The sequence below is a fragment of the Liolophura sinensis genome, chromosome 2 (genome assembly GCF_032854445.1).
Source record: "Liolophura sinensis isolate JHLJ2023 chromosome 2, CUHK_Ljap_v2, whole genome shotgun sequence".
NCBI lineage: Eukaryota > Metazoa > Mollusca > Polyplacophora > Chitonida > Chitonidae > Liolophura > Liolophura sinensis.
Window position 1 is genome coordinate 17,958,475 of NC_088296.1, and position 18,880 is coordinate 17,977,354.

Consider the following 18,880-nt stretch of genomic DNA (forward strand, 5'->3'; position numbering starts at 1 on the left):
GGGCGTGGGGGCGTCGATCCCACTAAAGTCAAGACCATCATTGGTGGGATACTTTGTTGGTCTCTGAGTGTCCCGGGCGGCTGGAAATAAGGTAGACCGGAGTGCTCATCGGAGGCAGTCGTCGTCTTTGTTCTTCACATTGATGTCTGCTTTCTTGTTACTTACAGGTGCAGGTAGGGGGATGTAGGACCCGCCTCTAGACGGGAAGGCCTTATCTAGAGCAACGTCAATGTCACCACCCTCTAGGAGGGCCTCCTGTTTTCTGCCGAGTACTGGACTGGTATACTCTTCACTGCCATCGGCGTGGGCCTTTCGCAGCTGAACCCTGAGGCCTAGTTGGAACTTAGCCCCGTTGAGTGCCAGGATCTCTTCTTCTAGCGAATAATGGCTCGAATTTCTTCTAAGAAGGCTACGGGGTCCGTCCAAACACCTTCGGGTATGCCCATCTGCCAGACCCGGAGGAGATTCCTTATGGCCCTGCCGGTGTTAATGAATTCTAGTTTCTTTTCACCCTGTATTCCGCCTAGCAATTCATCCAACTCCTCGTTACTGAGGAGGTTCTTGTTGTCTTGCTTTAACTCCTCGTTACTGAGGGAGTTCTTGTTGTCTTGCCGTTGCTTCCACTCAGCCACAGCCGTTTAATGCCTGTCGAGGATCCCCTGCAATTCTTCCAAAGCATTGCGGGACCGTGGGTACTTAGGCCGCACACCTATGAGCGTCTCAAACTCCTCCCGTAGTGCTCGTGCTTTTTGTTGATGATGTTTCATTGTACGCGTCGTATTCAATATCAGCGTTATATATAATAACAACGTCTCTCTAATTAGAAATATCGATAGCCGCCAGCCGTTTGAACTCGGCCAAGAAAACCTTGAGCCTCCGCTGCCTTTCGCACGTCTGGACACTATTATATCCACAGGCCACGCAAAGCCGAAATCGGTTCTTAACACCCCGGTCACAGCGAATATATGGCTGGGTACCAGGGCCCCTCCGCAGACGGGCTAGGTGAATCCCACAGTACTCCCCCAGACATCTCGTACCACAGAGCTCTGTGGTACCAATGAGAATCCACCGGCATTTGTTGCGGCCCTTTGGCATGCAGTTGCCTTGCAGTTTCTTTTCATCCTCGTTACAGGTTAAGTTCTTGTTGTCTTGCTTCCCAGCCGTTTTACACCTGTCGAGGAGCCCCTGCAATTCTTCCAAGGCAATGCGGGACCGTGGGTACTTGGGTCGCACACCTATGAGCGCCTCATAACTCCTCCCGTAGTGCTCGTACTTTTTGATGATGATTCATTGCACGCGCCGTATACCCAATGACATTGATCCTCTAATAAGAAATTTCGATAGCCGCCAGCACGAGAAGAGGCGGGGAGTGCGCCAGAACCTATAGTGTGTTTACGCCTCGAGATGGGGCTGGGAGCCCCTATTTGCCAGGGGGAGGGTGTTCGGGGAATGGGGGTTGGGAGCCTCTATTTGTTATGGGGAGGCCCCAAGGGGGTGCGCCAGAACTCCTTTTCCGTATACTACTAGACCACTTAAAACTATGCATAAATATACTTGCATGTGTGTCTTTAGATTTTTTGTGAAAAGAGTTAAAGGCATGTGTGCGATTTCAACCAGCATCATGGTGGTGGTGGTGGGTGGTGTATCCACTGGTTGCTTGCAGACCTTCCCACGTACGACTAGAGAGGACCATTAAGACTGTCTAAGCGGGAGGAAATATGTTTATGTTCGGGAGAGGAGGGCGAGGGAGAGTGTCTGTGTGTGTGTGGGGGGGGGGGGGGGGGGGTAGAGCCGACCATTGATGGGCAAGCGTATTTTATACCCCGCCGCCTTAAAGAAATATAAAACATTTTTGTACATAGAAGGAGAAAGGTTTGAAACAATATACCACTGAGGGATAGAATAAATAGATACAGTTATACATTCAGCTAGCACACGTTCAACACTGCCCCCCCACCACCACCACCAAACACTCAGTCCACTATGTTCATGTTTTTCGCCTTGTTCCTATTCTTTAATTAATAAATTTGTTCACAATTACTCGCTGTGATTGCTATAGTTGTATCGTTTTCATAGGAATTTAAAATAGTTTTTAATGTAAAACGTTTCCCCGTGCGTGACTTCTCAGGTTATTCAGGAGGATTATGTTTCAGGTTTGAGATACTTTTAAATCAACAGTATTGTAGTTAGCTAGTCCAGGGTATTTGTATAGTGAATACACTAGCTCAATTGCAGCTGGCTAACTTCCTGTTTCTTATTTCACCCTGAAAGATATTAGGCTGGTGTAACGCCTGGGCGTATGATTGCATCTCACATTGCTGACTGATTCTGTGTTGTCGTAATACCACCGTATTCTCACAGTGTCAAAACATGGCGAATATATTCTTTTTAAAGACGTTGATCTTTACTTTCATTATGATTTCATCGAATGTTTCAGGTGAGTAAAATAGCTCGATATTCTATCTGCCTTTCCTTTCTGAGTATAATTCAATATTTGCCCTTTTCTATATCTGTAGATGTAAATACACGTGTGTTTCACCGGGGGAATATCCGTAAGCTGAACTAACCAAAAAAAACTGGAGGTGGATTTTTGTATATTGACAGTGACTAGCGAGTAAATTGTTTTAACATTCTCGCGGTTGACATCCGTGTGGCCCTTTGCGCAGTCTAACCATTCATTGAGTAGCATTTCACATCCACTAAACAGCACTATAACTCTCATTATCCTCCCATAAAAATGACCCCCGCTCCATTTTTGAAAATTGAAACATCCCTGTGTACGGCGTTAAACCACCATCACGTGAATAAAGCGCCAAAACATGTACAATATCCTTGTGAACAGGCATCAGCGCCCCAGTGGTTTGTGTGCTAGTGCAGCACAGTGGCCCGAGACTCTCTCATCATTTGGTGAGTTTCAAGGTTTCTCGCTGGTGTCTTTCTTACATGCTTGTCGATGTACGTAATATTTTTACGTTTTATTGATATTTCCTAAACCCCTTTGCGTCCCAGCATATGATAGGGAATGACATATACTGTCCGTTCCTTTGCATCCCTATGTGTTTCAGTTTTCGATGAGCTTCCATGAAAGTTAGTGCAAGTAGACGTGTTATATGTCTCTTGCGCGAAGGGGCTGCTAGGGTATAGTATCTGATGTGGTCATCCGAAGTTCCTTGTTCACCATTAACAACAATTTAGAATACTACTATGTTCGGTTTACATTACCGCCGCTACTAGCCACGCTTGACCTTTGAACGTAGTCTTGTTCAGACTTCCCCTTGTGTCCTCGTGAGGAACTATTTAATCAGCATTCATCAATAAAAATGTCTCGGGTGTCCCTCTGATTATGTTTGCATGTATGTGATAAAGAAAATGATTCTGCATCATATAATAATATAATTTAAAGATGAGACACAGATTTTGTATTTTCTGACATCACTTCCTGCCAAATCACCGCGACTCCAGTTACCTCGGCGTTGTTCCAAATTTCTATATAAAACTTGCCAGTGGTGGCAGTGAGGTAAAGCATGTACACGTGCATACGCGCACCGGCTGTTACGTTTATCTCCAGGTATATTACACCGCCTCACTATGAAGGGATTTGAACTTGACAGATTTAGATTGGTTTTTATGAATTATATATAGGTAATAGGAAATATCGCAATATCACTTTTGCTAATATAATACATTTACGTTCCTACGCGACACGACTTTATATTCAGACATATCTGCAATGCTGCTCAGCCTGACGTTAACTAAAACTGTCTAAAATTTATATCCGCTGAGTGAAAGAGAACTGCAGCATGAAATATGCCTTGTTTTTCACTTTTTCTACATTTTGTTTTGAGAAGAACAGGCTTTAATACCTTCGTCGTGATGCTTCTTGTGTAAAACAAATATCGATACTACCGCTGATTCGTAAGCTCCGCTTGGACGATGTTAAAGGCAAACACACCAGCGTGAAGTACATGTCAGATGAAAGAAAATTAAATATTGCTCCAGGAAAATTGTTTGATTTATTTATCCAGAGCATGTTTCGACCTGGTAAAATTCATTCAAAACTTTGAATTCTACTATGGCGTTTTCTAACCATAATTGGAAAAGTGAGGTTACTTTGGCTTTTTGCCAGTTGACACATATACATTGCTTCATTCCATTATTCAAAATGCATCTCCATTAAGGGCCATAAATGCATTGAACAAATGGACCTTGAAAAAGAACCAAGGCTGTCGATTACTTCACCTTTTCGGCCAATACCGGAATTTCCCCACCATAAAGGTGACAACATAAAGTTGACAGCCCAACCATAAAGTTCGCTTATGGAAGCAATATTCTTGAGTACGGCATAAAACACCAATCAAATAAATATATAAATAAGAACTTAAACTGATATAAATATTTATTTTTACCCCTAGATAGACTGCTGAAAACTCTTTTTTATTTTTTTAAACTCTTAATCTGGAATTAAATACTTAAATTCTTAAATTGACCCTAAAGACCATAATGCCAGTCGCCTATTACAATTACGTCACATCCGTTCTTTCCATTTACCTACAGGAGAAATTTTCGATATCCTGATTTAAATACAGCAATCTTCTATTCGTTGTCAAGAGAGTGTCGTCGACCGATTTTTGTGAACAAGAATTCGTGAACAGTGGACGGGATGGGGAAGAGATTAAGAAATTCCCTGCCCAAGGCTCGGTGTGAAACCTCATTGCATGTGTCCTACTCGATTGAATGCAAATTTGCACATGATAGGTATACCACTGTTAGACAAATTGTGAGCGACTTCAGCAGAAGTTATTGTTGATGTGTCAAATTAAATTGCTATTTCATAGAAATATGTGGGAGTGCATTTTCGCCATGCCCAATATACTGCGCAGTATTGGCACACAAATAGTTTTTACAGTGTTGTTACTGACAGACACTCGGCTTTAACCAATTTAATAGGGTCCTTTGCGTATGTAGCACGTGTGCATGCATTGAATACCACCCGTAGTACAGTGAAGTGACGTGCAGAATAAAAGGTAACAAGGAATGCTATCGTTTGCAATCAGCCAGCCAACCAATCACGCAATCAATCAATTAACCAATCAATCTATCCCTAGGTCAGTGTAACACCCACACGCCCCCTTGCTCGTTAACATGTCGGTGTGGAACCTCCTCTGATGTCTGTCTGCCTGTGCATGTGATGGGTTGTGGGAGTCTGGGATGTCGGCCCGGGTGGAGCGGTCCCACGTGTCAGAAACGTGAGTAGGTATCTGCTATATAGACCTCAAGAAAATACCAGATACACTGTTTGGAAGGTAATGGTGTGCTTGGTTCAGGTCCACTGCACATCTCACGTAAAGTATGAAAAAACCTGTACACAGGCTTGTAGTGTGACTTGAATCCCCGAGTTCTGCATGGCGTATTCACAGGCAAACACCATTAAAGACTGACGACAAAAATAGTTTGATTTTTTTTTTACAATTGTTTCAACTAAGAAATATGCATTTGAAACTTTGGAATCTACGATGGCCTTGTCTGACCGTATTCGGACCAGTGACGTCACATTATGTTTTACCACTTATCTCGCATAAAACGCTTGATATCATCGTCCTAAATGCATATACGTATAGACCTATGAATGTATTGGCTGAATGAACCATTTCGCGAAAGAAATATGTATGTCACTTACACCGTCTGGGGCACAACAGATCACCACAGAATCTGATGTTTTAAAACTATTTTAATCGGTTGAAAACATTCTAAATTATTATTTTAATCACACTGTTTTCCTGGACAGTGTTCAATTTCTTTATTTTCATATCAACATTCGGACGGTTGTTGGTTAAACCTGCACTAAACTCCGGTTTTATCTCACCGCACGCGTATAAACGAAATACTGTTTAGAGCGGCGTAAATCACCAACCAAAGGATAGTAGTTTAGTAGTATTTTAGTATTTATTTATTTATTTGATTGGTGTTTTACGCCGTACTCAAGAATATTTCACTTATACGACGGCGCCCAGCATTATGGTGGGAGGAAACCGGGCACAGCCCGGGGGAAACCCACGACCATCCGCAGGTTGCTGGCAGACCTTCACACTTACGGCCGGAGAGGAAGACAGCATGAGCTGGACTTGAACTCACAGCGACCGCATTGTTGAGAGACTCCTGGGTCATTACGCTGCGCTAGCGCGCTAACCGACTGAGCCACGGAGGCCCCTCATTATTTTAGTATGTCTAACCACAAAATATATAGGGCCAGATGCCTTAGTTCCACACCTCCCTTTTTCGTGTTTTGGGTGTTTACTCTATAACTAGTTTTATCTTCTACAGAAAATATTGTGTACAAAGCAACAAAAGTGGACTCAAGTAGTGAATTATCAGTGTCTAACAGTGACAACCTGGCCTTTGACGGGGATCTAACCTCTGTATTTCGTTCTGCAATCGAGGCTAACCCGTCCGTGACAGTAACAGCAACGAGCTCCAGACATCCCATTCACACCATCCAGATATACAATGGAGGTATGTGCGCTTACATTATGTAGCCTTTATATCTATCTAAATATATATATATATATATATATATATATATTATAGGAAACAAAATCGTTTTTCAGGTGATTTGAAATTCACTCTGGGTATGAAATTTTAACCCTCACTACCATTTTGACCTTTCTCTGTGTATCATGTAGGAAACCATTCTTGAGTGTCGGTATATACATGTATAAAACTGAGTCAAGAAACATCATACCTTGTCCAGCGCACACAAACACTAATGTATACACTAAGAAAAATGAATCTGTTAGAAAGTTTGTTGTCTGAGTGATGCTACAATATATTCTTATATAATGTTGTAGACTATATCCTGCTAGTCTTATCCAATTAATAGGATATTTATGTTATATTTAGCAGAACAATACGCTGCGAAAACAGAATGCATTCTAGCATCACCCAGACAACAGACTTTCTGTTGAAGCTAACAGATTAATTTCTGAGCGTAATGGTTGGATGTCACAAGGAGTCGTCCCACTTTACCTCACACAGTGGGTCTCCGTGGTTCAGTTGGTTAACTCGCTAGCGCAGAGTACTGACCCGGGAGCCTCTCACCAATGCGGTCTCTGTGAGTTCGAGTCCAGTTCATCCTGGCTTCCTCTCCTGCCGTACGTGGAAAGGTCTACCATTAACCTGCGGATGGTGGTGGGTTTCCACCGAGTCCTGGCCAATTTCCTCCCACCATAATGCTAACGCAGGAATATGCGCACAAATAATTAATCTGTTAATTGTAACAGAATGTCCGTTGTCTGAGAGTTGCTAGAAGGTATTCTGTGATTACAACATAAAATTCGGCCATATTCAACGAAATATCCTGTTACTCTGATAGATTCATTATTAATTACTATTTATTTGATTGGTGTTTTTATGCCTTACTCAAGAATATTTCACTTATACTACTGCAGCCATCTTTATGGTGTGAGGAAACCGGGCAGACCCAGAGGAAAACCTACGACCATCCGCAGGTTGCAGACAGACTTTCTCACGGGAGATTGTTTAATGCTGAATTATTAGAATATGTCTGTTTTATTTAACAGAACAATCTGCTGCAATAGCAGAATACATTCTGGCAACGCTCAGACAAGACTTCCTGTTAAAATCTTGAATGATTTTTTGAGTGTTGTGGCAGTGAGTCATAAGGACTCGTCATGCATGGGCGCTAGCGTCTGAATGAAAAAAAAAAACTCGCCATACTCATTACTGCGCAGTAATTCAACAACCACTGTCTTGTTTGCTCACACAGCATCAGCCTTTGTACAACCCGAATTTGAGTGGAGCTCTATTAGTCTACATAAAGGTACTCAAAAGCGGTAGAGACTAGCGAAATATCAAGAGCTTTCGCTGATAGTAGCTTTCAGCTTCGTCTGGTGTAGTCAAATGGAATGTCTTTTCAAAAAATATATAGGCAGATAGGCAGGACAGAACAGTGTTATTGGTTGGAGTGGAAGCTTTTATCAGAGCACTTGTGAATAGAGCAACTAGAAGCTTTCACTACGCTCTTGGAGCATTTTATGGGAAAGTTGCTCAACAACTTTCATTGTGATCGATGGTTAATGCAACAGACGCGCGAAATGGAGAGCTGAATATCTTTTTTACACGCGCCTTTTTTGCCAAAAATCTCTGGTATAAGCTATTTAAATTTGATCGTTTTGCAGCTACAGACCTCAATGACCTATCCGGTTTCGAGATCTACGTCAGCGCGTCGTCTGATTTCATTAACTCCAAACTGTGCTACAGAGATACCACGGCTATAGGAAAATCGGAGTACGTCATTAACTGTACACAGCCTTTGACTGGTCTTTACATCAAACTGCTCGTTCCCAAGACCACGAGCCTTGCCATCCGCGAAATGGAAGTATACGGTGAGTATGACTCAATTATTTGAAATTAAACCTGCACGATCGACATACAGTTACACTGTGTCTTTGAGACTTTCTGAGAAAGCTCTGCAGAGTTGCGTGGTGACCTGTGCCACATCTGATTAATCTTCAAATTCCGAGCTACTCATCTGTTGTAGGTTAACAGAAGGATGCTTTCAAATCCCAGTTTATTTTTGTCATTTGAAAATGTGTGCATGTATATCAGAGGTCAATAATTGTATTGCCTTGCCTCAGTTCGACAGGGGAGATAACTGGCTGAAATGTTTATGACTGGGGTGATTTCATGTGTATTATCACTTTATTTGTCCTTTTCTTTTGTAATTTTCTGTGACTGAGTCACTTAAATAGATCACAATTGTCATTTTGATAAAACAGTATGTGGAGAATACTGGTTCGGAAGCGAGTGTGATCGTCTGTGTAACTGTCAGTCTGCTTCCACAAGGTGTAACGGGGTAACAGGGGCGTGCCCGTACGGATGCCCGGATGGACGCAACGGAACTGACTGTTATTCAGGTATTGGTCTATCTTTCTTTAAAAATGAATATTGGGTGCCTTCGTGGTCAAGAGATTAGCGTGCTAGCACAGCACAATGGCCTTGGGGCCTCTCACCAATGCGATCCCTGTGCACGCTGGCTTACTCACATGTCGTATGTTGGAAGGTCTGACAGCAACCAGCGGATGGTCGTGGGGATGAAGCCTACTCCAGACCGTTTCCCTTCAACCAGATGAAGACCACCATCACATAAAATGAAATATTAGAGAATTAGATAATTAATCAAATTGTCAAAATGTCATCTCTTCTATTTGGTTTTATACGCAATGTTAACTCAACGTGACAAGGGTACATTTTTCATTTTTCAATTTGAGACGTGGTCGATATTGCAGTAGTGGGATAAGAAAGATTGCTTCTTGGCGCGGAATCCGAATCTTCTGAAACATAAAGACATTGGAATTTCTGTTTTCGGAGCCTACGGTACAGAAAAATACTTTTTTGTTACTGTTTTTCAATGTTTTGCTTTTTTTCTTTCTTTATTTTTCTTTGCTTTTTCCATTGTCAGAATGTTTAGCTGGTAGATTTGGTCGACAATGCCAGAGTATCTGTCACTGTAAAAACACTGCATCGTGTGACAAAGTGGACGGGACTTGTGACGACCAGGGTTGTGCTGTCGGGTTCAAGGGAGACAACTGTCAGCGAGGTAGACTATTTCTACATTGTTATATGGTCACAGTCCACAATTAATTTCCCATGTAGATACAAGTTAACGTTTGACCTCACATCACTGTCCCTAAATCTGCGAACCCCAAACGCTCCCGTCCGGCTGACCATCGTCCTCTCTGACAACTTCAGTCAAGTTCCTAACCGGAACAGAATTGACAAACAGCTGATAGCGGTCAGTCCCACCCAGACAGAAGAGATGAACTAGAATTTTCCCCGGCTTTTTCCTAGTGTGAATAAGATAAAAAAAAACCAAAGAAAGAAAGAAATAGGACACTCTCTGGCTACAGAACCAGTACACCCTCTGGCTACAAAACCAGTTTTTCCATGACAGCTCAGTAGACAATGACAAATTATTTACTACATGTTGTCACGAAAACGGGTAGACATTCGCTGTCGCAGACGATGTCAGACAAACTACACAGACAAACTATATTTAAATATACAACACTTCGACGCAATTGAGGGATGTCACCTTGTTAGTGTCCCTTGGACCCTTGAACATTAAGAAAACTGTATTATTCTCACTGGAAAATGAAAAAAAGAGACTTTCACATTGTTTTAATCCCATGAAATTTTCTTTTTTTATATAACTTTCCATGACTTTTTTCTAGCCTGCAGTTCCGGAGAGTTTGGAGAGGGCTGTGAAGGAAAGTGTCACTGTTACCCGGTCAACAATTGTGACAAGGAGACTGGACAGTGTGCGGGGGATTGCCAAGCCGGATTCAAGGGAGACAATTGTCAGGAAGGTACAGAGATTTAATTCACCTTTGAGAGGGTAAACTAGTGCCACAGCTCAGATCTGAAACTGAAAATTTGCTGGCTGTACCTCTTCCGAGAATTGAAATGTTTAAGCGTACCCTTCCATGTTCTACATCTATGTTGTACTACACGCTGGACAGAACCGTGAGGAATACTAACCCCGTACATTATACTAGGCGGAGGTGTGCTGAAAATATGTCCAGAAAATTAGATCATTCGTTACAATTCACCACAACGCTGTTTTGCACCTGTGCTAGCGAGACCATACAGGAAATAGGAAAAGGGCGATGTCCCACTCGTTTGGACTTTGCGACATGCATATCACCGCAGGATACACACTGGGGGCAGGAAGAATTGGTAAAGGCACTCATAAGGCTCCCCTGGGGCTCCAAGAACAATGAGAAGGAGAGAGTGAGCAAACTTCCGTCCATGCAAAAATAGGGTTTGAGTGAGTGCTTGGGGTTTAACATCGTACTTAACAATTTTTCACTCATATGACGACGAAGGAATCCCAAGTGTGCATGTAATGTACCTCCTTGTTGCAGGACGGATTTCCACCGCTCTTCCATCTAGTGCTGTTTCACTGAGACGCCTTACCGAAGGCAAGTAAGCCGCTTCGCCCGAGCCATTATACTGATACGGGTCAACAAGTCGATGCACTTTCCCTTTCATGCTGAACGTCAAGGGAGCAAGTTACAACTTCCTCTTTTTAAGGTTTCTTTTTTAAGGTATGACTCAACCCAGGATTGACCCTGGATCTACCACTCCCGAAACGAACTCTCTACCAACTATGGGGTTTGTACTCGCACCTCATAGCGATTGAACATCTAGGGTCTTTTACATCTCGGTCACAACCTGCTCAATAGCCAGTTGTAAACATAAGATATCATCTGAGATTTTGTAACCCTGTTTCACATATTGTCTACAAGTACATGTCAGTATTTTAAAGAAAGGGCTATTGATTTATTACTGCTAGTATGAAGACCTCATTTTTCTTTTGCTGTTCAAGATTGCGAGGTCGGAAAATATGGGAGGAACTGCGCAGGAGATTGTCACTGCAAAAACCTGACCTCGTGTAACAAAGAGCACGGAAGATGTGATGCACTGGGCTGTGAAGCAGGGTACACAGGATCATATTGTAACAGAGGTACGTCACTATCTGTCAAGTGGTGTTGGAGGTGGGTGGAGGGGGGAGGGCAGAAGTGGAAGTTCACACACTAGACTTCAGAGAACGATACCTGTTTTGTCATGGCTCACAATGGTTCTGGCAAATACCGGACAATGCGGGAGAATGATCGTTGTATTTATTACCCATAGATTTATGAGACATTGCTCATGTTTGGTCCAGATATTTACTATCGAAGCTTTCGCTGTTTTTTAATACTAGAATTACAGTTTAATTCTTAAAAAAAAATTTAAAAATGGTTATATTGAGCTGTACCACGCAGTAACTGAGCTGTACCAAGCTGTTTCTGAGCTGTACCAAGCTGTTTCTGAGCTGTACCAAGCTGTTTCTGAGCTGTACCAAGCTGTATTCAATTGGGACTACAAGGAAAGGCCAAGCATGGTACCAACCTGTCAAAGTTTGCGTGTCTACTACTTGACAAAGGTGAGGCAAGAAGAGATTAATTATCAACATTTTTAACCTTGACGATCCAGAAATAGTGCGAGTTATCACCCAATCGTGTGCACCATTAGGATTATTGGTGTGAATGTCTGAAAATCTTGTTTACACCAGAATGTTCGACTGGCCGGTTCGGAGAGAAATGTCAGTACATATGTCACTGTAAGCACGCCATCTCGTGTAACCATGTCAACGGAACATGTGACGAAGGCCGCTGCGCTGCTGGATACAAGGGAGATAATTGTCAAGAAGGTGAGGTTCTCTGTCATGTCTATGAATGTGGCTGGGTGGATATAAACGTACACTACGTGTAAAAAGTGTTGTTCTTTTTGGGGGTTTTTTTCTAATATGACTACGAATGTTGGCCTGGCGAAAAATAGGGAGCACTGGCCCGGATTCTGACAATGACCAAAGTGTCTATCCAAGTTAAGCACAAAGATATAAAAGTTGGGCAAAATGTAATTGTGGGTATCATTACATTGTAAGTACGCTCAATCCCGAGTAGGATATGTTACAAGGCGGTGAATGAGAAACCGCAATGAATCACAATCCATCACCTTGTTTTCTTATCTTCATATCCTTTATCCTTCAATCACTTTTATGGCCTTCGTGGCCTAGTGGTTAACGTTCCGGCGCAGCACGACAGCCCAGGGGCCTGTTACCGTTGGGATTGTTGTGAGTTCATGTCCAGTTGATGCTGGCTTCCTCTCCGACGGTTTGTCATTGATCTGGGGATGGGATTCCTGACGGCAGTGCCCAGTTTCCTCCCATCGTAATGATGTCAGCCATTGTATAAGTGAATTGTTCGTGATTACAGTGTAAAACACGAATCAGATAAATCGATGAATCAATCAATAATCGTTTTTAACTTTACAGTTTCAGGATCCACAATAAATGTTCATACCCCAGAGCCGAATAAAAACGGTACGTGTACTTAGTAATATAAATTACACTTTAAAACTTGACTGTAAATTTACAGCAAAATAACTTAGTACTATGTGTTATACTTTGAAACTTGACTAATTTTACAGCAAAATAACTTAGTGATATGTGTTCCACTTTAATACTTGACTGTAACTTCACAGTTAAATACAGGCAACAAATGTTATTTATCCTAAATTCTACAATACATGCTTTACAGTGCAAATCTACTTCAGGACGAATAGAAGGTCACTAATTTGGGCCAAATCTCCCCAAAACAAAGGTAACGTGACGACTGTACCAAAATAATGATCTCTCATGCTGTCATTTCGTGGATATGGACTGTGAAACATTTAATTCGCATCAAGAGAACGACGGAAATATGAACTAGGATCAGACGTATTCTGATCTACACTGTAATACACATTGAAATAATTTGGGGAAAGCCTTTAGAGGGAACAAAGTTATAAAAACAGTTTTCTTTTGAGGAGAAGCCAATACAGAGTAACTTTTTTGCAAACTCTTGAATAATCTGAACAGCTATCTTAGGGAAATGTATAATGGATTTACTGTAGCTTTTATCTTGGGCCTCTCCGCACTTCTAACCAGTTTGTGGCTCTTTTATTTGTTTCCGCCTTTAGTCACTGGTGCCGTTGATTCGTGTGATTGTTTTATTTTTCGTAATGCCCAGTTTGTCTAAACATGTGTAATAAATGGTGTATAATGGACTTAAGCAGCGCTTGTTATTCCTATTTCCTTAAAACTTCAGACCATACTGTAGAGACTTGTATTTCGTGCTTTCTGATGTGTTCTGTCAGAGGAAATACACCAACAAGTATGGAGATAGATGGCTTAAATACAGTAACAAGTATAAAGATTAAAGGCTTAAATACAACAGCACGTATAGATACAGATTTATTTATTTATTTATTTGATTGGTGTTTTATGCCGTACTCAAGAATATTTCACTTATGCGACGGCGGCCAGCATTATGGTGGGAGGAAACCGGTCATAGCCAAAGGGAAACCCACAACCATCCACATGTTGTTGGAAAGCCTTCCCCTTTACGGCCGGGGAGGAAGCCAGCATGAGCTGGACTTGAAGTCACAGCGATCGCATTGGCGAGAGGACTCTGGGTTATCACGCTGCGTTAGCGCGGTAATCAACTGAGCCACGGAGGCCCCTATAGATATATAAGGCTTAAATACAACAACAGGCATAGAGATAGATAATAAATTATCGTTGCCTTTCACACTACATATACTTTTCCTTCTTTTTTCATGCAGAACAGACCGGCATATTTCCCACCTCAAAGACCCCGCAATCTTGTATATTACTATTGTATAATTAAGGTACATAACCGTTACCATTGTTACATGTCTAAAATTTGTATCTGTCAGTATAACAGACAAAATCGGGTCGTCCGGCTGTATTATTTGCCTCTTTGGCGAATGCTGTGGTTTATCTGTAGCGGAATGACCAATCAAAAGCCTTGTATTGTTTTTTTTTTCATTCTAGAGACGGCTAGTATCAAAGGGAGGCCTGAATCAAACAAAGCTTCATCCACTGGTCTTCTGGCGGGAGTGTGTGTGCTGGCGGGGATTTCCCTCGTGCTGATGATCTATGCTGTTATCTCCACTGTCAAGGGACGGCGCTGGTACATAAGATTTCAACAAGAGATCAAGTCACATTATGATTCCGCCCAGGTAAGTCTGAATCTTAACGTTCAGCTCATGCATATGTATGTTGATATACACAAACAATGATCTCATTATCGGGAGACAACAAATGTTATGTTAGTGTAAGGAACAGAAAATGTTATGTGAGTGTAAAGAGCAGCAACTGCTATGTGAGTGTAAGGAGCAACACATGTTGTGTGAGTGTAAGGAGCAACAAATGTTTTCTGAGGATAAGAGCAACGAATGTTATGTGAGTGCAAGGAACAGTAAATGTTATATAAGTGTAAGAAGCAACACATATTATGTGAGTGTAAGGAGCAACAAATCCTATGTGAGTGTAAGGAGCAACACATGTTGTGTGAGTGTAAGGAGCAACAAATCCTATGTGAGTGTAAGGAGCAGCAACAAATGATACGTGAGTTTAAGAAGCGACAGATGTTATATTAGTGCAAGGAGCAACAAATGTTATTTGAGTGTAAGGAGCAACAAATGTTTTCTGAGGATAAGAGCAACGAATGTTATGTGAGTGTAAGGAACAGTAAATGTTATATAAGTGTAAGTAGCAACACATATTATGTGAGTGTAAGGAGCAGCAACTGTAATGTGAGTGTAAGGAGCAACACATGTTGTGTGAGTGTAAGGAGCAACAAATCCTATGTGAGTGTAAGGAGCAGCAACAAATGTTACGTGAGTATAAGAAGCGTCAGATGTTATATTAGTGCAAGGAGCAACAAATGTTATGTGAGTGTAAGGAGCACCAACTGTTGTGTGAGTGTAAGGAGCAGCAAATGTTATGTGAGTGTAAGGAGCAGCAACTGTTATTAGAGTGTAAGGAAGATTACATTCACATTACATGTGTGCACCATCTCCACATTTGTCTAATGTTCCTTACTCTCACATAACAGTTGCTGCTCCTTACACTCACATAACACCTGTTGCTGGTACCTACACTCACAAAACAGTTGTTGCTTCTTACACTCACATAACATTTGTTGCTCAGTATGTGAGTGTAAGGAGCAACAAATGTTATGTGAGAGTAAGAAGCAACACATGTTGTGTGAGTGTAAAGAGCAACACATGTTTTGTGAGTATAAGTAGCAACAAATGTTATCTGAGTGAAAGAAACAGTGAATGTTATGTGAGTGTAACGAGCGGCAATTGTTATGTGAGTGTTAGGAGAAACAAATGCTATGTGAGTGGAAGGAGCAGCAACTGTTATGTGTGTATAAGTAGGAGCAACTGTTATGCGAGTGTAAGGACCAGCAACAGATATTATGTGAGTGTAAGGAGCAACAAATGTTATCTGAGTGTAAGGAGCAGCAAATGTTATCTGAGTGTAAGGAACAGTAAATGTTATGTGAGTATAAGGAGCAACACCTGTTATGTGAGTGTAAGGAGCAGTAAATGTTATGTGAGTGTAAGGAACAGTAAATGTTATGTGAATGTAAGGAGCAGCAACATTTATGTGAGTATAAGGAGCAACAAATGCTATGTGAGTGGAAGGAGCAGCAACTGTCATGTGAGTGTAAGGATCAGTAACTGTTATGTGAGTGTAGGGAGCAACAAATGTAATGGGAGTGTAAGAAGCAACAACTGTTTTGTGAGTGTAGGTACCAGCAACAGATGTTATGTGAGTGTAAGGAGCAGCAACTGTTATGTGAGTGTAAGGAACACTATTTTTTCTGAGGAACAACAAATGTTATGTGAGTGTTAGGAACACCACATGCTATATGCGTGTAAAGAAAGTAAATGTTATCGGAGCGTAGATTAGACAAATGTGGAGATGGTACACACATCTATTTTGAGTGTAGGATATACAAAGGCGATTTGAGCGTAAGATAGACAAATGTGACCTCAGCGTGGGATAGACAAATGTGACGTCTGCGTGTTGTTAGACAAATGCAGTGTAAGTATAAGATAGACAAGTGTAACGTGAGCGTAGATTTTACCAATGTAACGTGAGTGTAGGATAGACAAGTGTAACGTGAGCGTACAATATACAAGTGTAACGTGAGTGTAGGACAGACAAATGTAACGTGAGAGTACAATAGACATGTGTAACGTGAGCGTACGATAGACAAGTTTAACGTGAGTGGTAGAATAGACAAATGTAACGTGAGCGTAAGTTAGACAAATGTAACGTGAGTGTCGGGTAAACAAGTGTGACGTAAGCGTACGATAGACAAGTGTAACGTGAGTGTACGATAAACAAATGTAACATGAGTGAAGGATAGACAAGTGTAACGTGAGTGTAGGATAGACAAGTGTAACGTGAGCGTACGATAGACAAGTGTAACGTGAGCGTAGGTTAGACAAATGTAACATGAGTTTAGGATAGACAAATGTAACGTGAGCGTAGGATAGACAAAAGTGAAACGTCAGCGTACGATAGACAAGTGTAACGTGAGTGTAGGATAGACGAATGTATTGTGAGTGTAGGATAGACAAATGTAACGTCTGTGTAGGAGAGACCAATGCAGCGTGAGTGTAGGATAGACAAATGTAACGTGAGTGTTGGGTAGACAAGTGTAACGTGAGCGTGGGATAGACAAGTGTAACGTGAGTGTAGGATAGACAAATATAACGTGAGCGTAGAATAAACAAGTGTAACGTGAGCGTAAGTTAGATAAATGTGACGTGAGTGAAAGAGTGACAAATGTAAAGTGAGCGTAGGATAGACAAATGTAACGTCTGTGTAGGATAGACAAGTGTAACGTCTGTGTAGGATAGACAATTGTAACGTCTGTGTAGAATAAACAAATGTAACGTCTGTGTAGGATAGACAAATGTAACGTCTGTGTAGGATAGACAAATGTAACCTTGAGTGTGGGATAGACAAGTGTGACGTTAGCATTCAGCTGGGAATTGAACAAATCTGGTTTTTCACAGAAATGAAAGATGTCAAGATTAAGTTATCCTCACGTGTCACAGATTTATAAGATTTGTCTTTTTTCTCCAGGTGCCACGAAGAGAAAGAAGCTCAGAGATCTACGAAAATACGAAATAGGATCAGGCGAATTTGATGACTGATCTGAACCGGCGCCTAGGGTCTGCACTAAAGTGTACATTTAGTAATTTGGGGAAAGCCGGCCAAGGTGATGAAATTCTAACATAATTACAGTTTCCTGCGAACAAGCCATTCCTGAGAAATGTTTGCTCGAAAATCTTTGATTAACCAGAGTATTTATCTTACGGAAATATATTATTGAGATACGAAAGCTTTTATCTCGGGTTTCTGCACACTTATATATAACCAAAGGTTTGACTATTTCGTTTGTCACCCATTTGTTTTTTCATTCTCAAGAAAACATATACACAGCTTTAACCACGTAAGAAAATGAACTCGTCCTACGACCTGTCTTACGAAGTTTTGGCAAACTACGCTTAGCATAATTTCCATGACAACGTACAGTGAAGACAGCGTTTCCGCAGGTCAGTTTTGTAGAAAATATAAAGAAGGTAACATAAATACAACTTAAAGTAAAGAAGTCTTATTATCTTTCTATATTCTGTCTATCCTGGTCGTGCGACAATCCAGAAATCATGTATCAGTTGCCAAAATATAATTGGATATCACGGCTTCAATATTCGGAGTTGCATTTCCTTCCATCTTATACAGGTAAGAAACACGTGGCCATGCAAAATGGGCTTTACATCCATGAGTGCGTTTTCAAAGCTGACGAAACTGTGCGTCAAACGCATTTACCATGGTGATGTATACAATGGTGTAGTAAACGTTGTCATGGAAGTTACGCCAGGTAAAAAAATTACGACAGATTTGTAAAACGGTATGCTGTACAAATTTCAAGAGACAGGTGCTGCCTAACTGTTTAAACAGTGACCGTTTGGCAGTCAGTCAGTGTTGTTCGTATATGTGGGGAAAATACAGACGTGATGAAAGTGTTTGTCACTCAGTTTTATTGTGTGAAATTTAATGTTTTGTCAGTGTGGTAACTAGATTGTGAAATGCGCCTTTACATCTTATGCTATCTTGTACCTGCTTATCTGTATATAAATATGTATAATTATATTTACATGAAGTTATAAAAGAACGCTTTACTACGGATATTCTTTATCTAATAAATAAAGTATAACCAGAAATTGTTTGTCCTGCTTTCTGACTAGCCTCAAAACTGGAGCCAGGATGAAATCTTAACAAAAAAGTCTTGTTCTAATACAAAGCCAATTTGTCTACAGTTTATTTAACTGTTCACAAACTTTTGAAGAACTGTGCCCAGTACTTTTGGGTCTTTCCCGT

The 18,880-nt window shown here is 41.3% G+C and overlaps 1 protein-coding gene across 3 annotated transcripts; it reads left to right on the plus strand.

The window, feature by feature from the left end:
• The first annotated feature begins 2,311 nt into the window (after nucleotides 1-2,311).
• LOC135463171 (multiple epidermal growth factor-like domains protein 10) lies at nucleotides 2,312-18,671 on the plus strand. 3 transcript variants are annotated; one of them, XM_064740487.1, is made up of 13 exons: nucleotides 2,312-2,437; nucleotides 5,106-5,246; nucleotides 6,322-6,510; nucleotides 8,196-8,402; nucleotides 8,796-8,933; nucleotides 9,479-9,616; nucleotides 10,251-10,385; nucleotides 11,408-11,545; nucleotides 12,137-12,274; nucleotides 12,899-12,946; nucleotides 13,164-13,226; nucleotides 14,462-14,649; nucleotides 17,582-18,671. In XM_064740487.1, the coding sequence occupies exons 1-13, from the start codon at nucleotides 2,371-2,373 to the stop codon at nucleotides 17,627-17,629; spliced, it is 1,638 nt and encodes a 545-aa protein (XP_064596557.1). In that variant the 5' UTR covers nucleotides 2,312-2,370; the 3' UTR covers nucleotides 17,630-18,671. The 3 variants fall into 3 exon arrangements, with proteins under 3 accessions (XP_064596557.1, XP_064596558.1, XP_064596559.1); XM_064740489.1 differs by having other exon boundaries at nucleotides 2,396-2,437; nucleotides 5,111-5,246; XM_064740488.1 differs by lacking the exon at nucleotides 13,164-13,226.
• Nucleotides 18,672-18,880: the final 209 nt, after the last annotated feature.

Bases quoted from the DNA above. Each gene is read 5' to 3' on its own strand.
- LOC135463171 (XM_064740487.1), top strand. From the start codon at position 2,371: ATGGCGAATATATTCTTTTTAAAGACGTTGATCTTTACTTTCATTATG. The intron at 6,511-8,195 runs GTATGTGCGCTT...ATCGTTTTGCAG, and splicing joins CATCCAGATATACAATGGAG to CTACAGACCTCAATGACCTA. The intron at 9,617-10,250 runs GTAGACTATTTC...ACTTTTTTCTAG, and splicing joins GGGAGACAACTGTCAGCGAG to CCTGCAGTTCCGGAGAGTTT.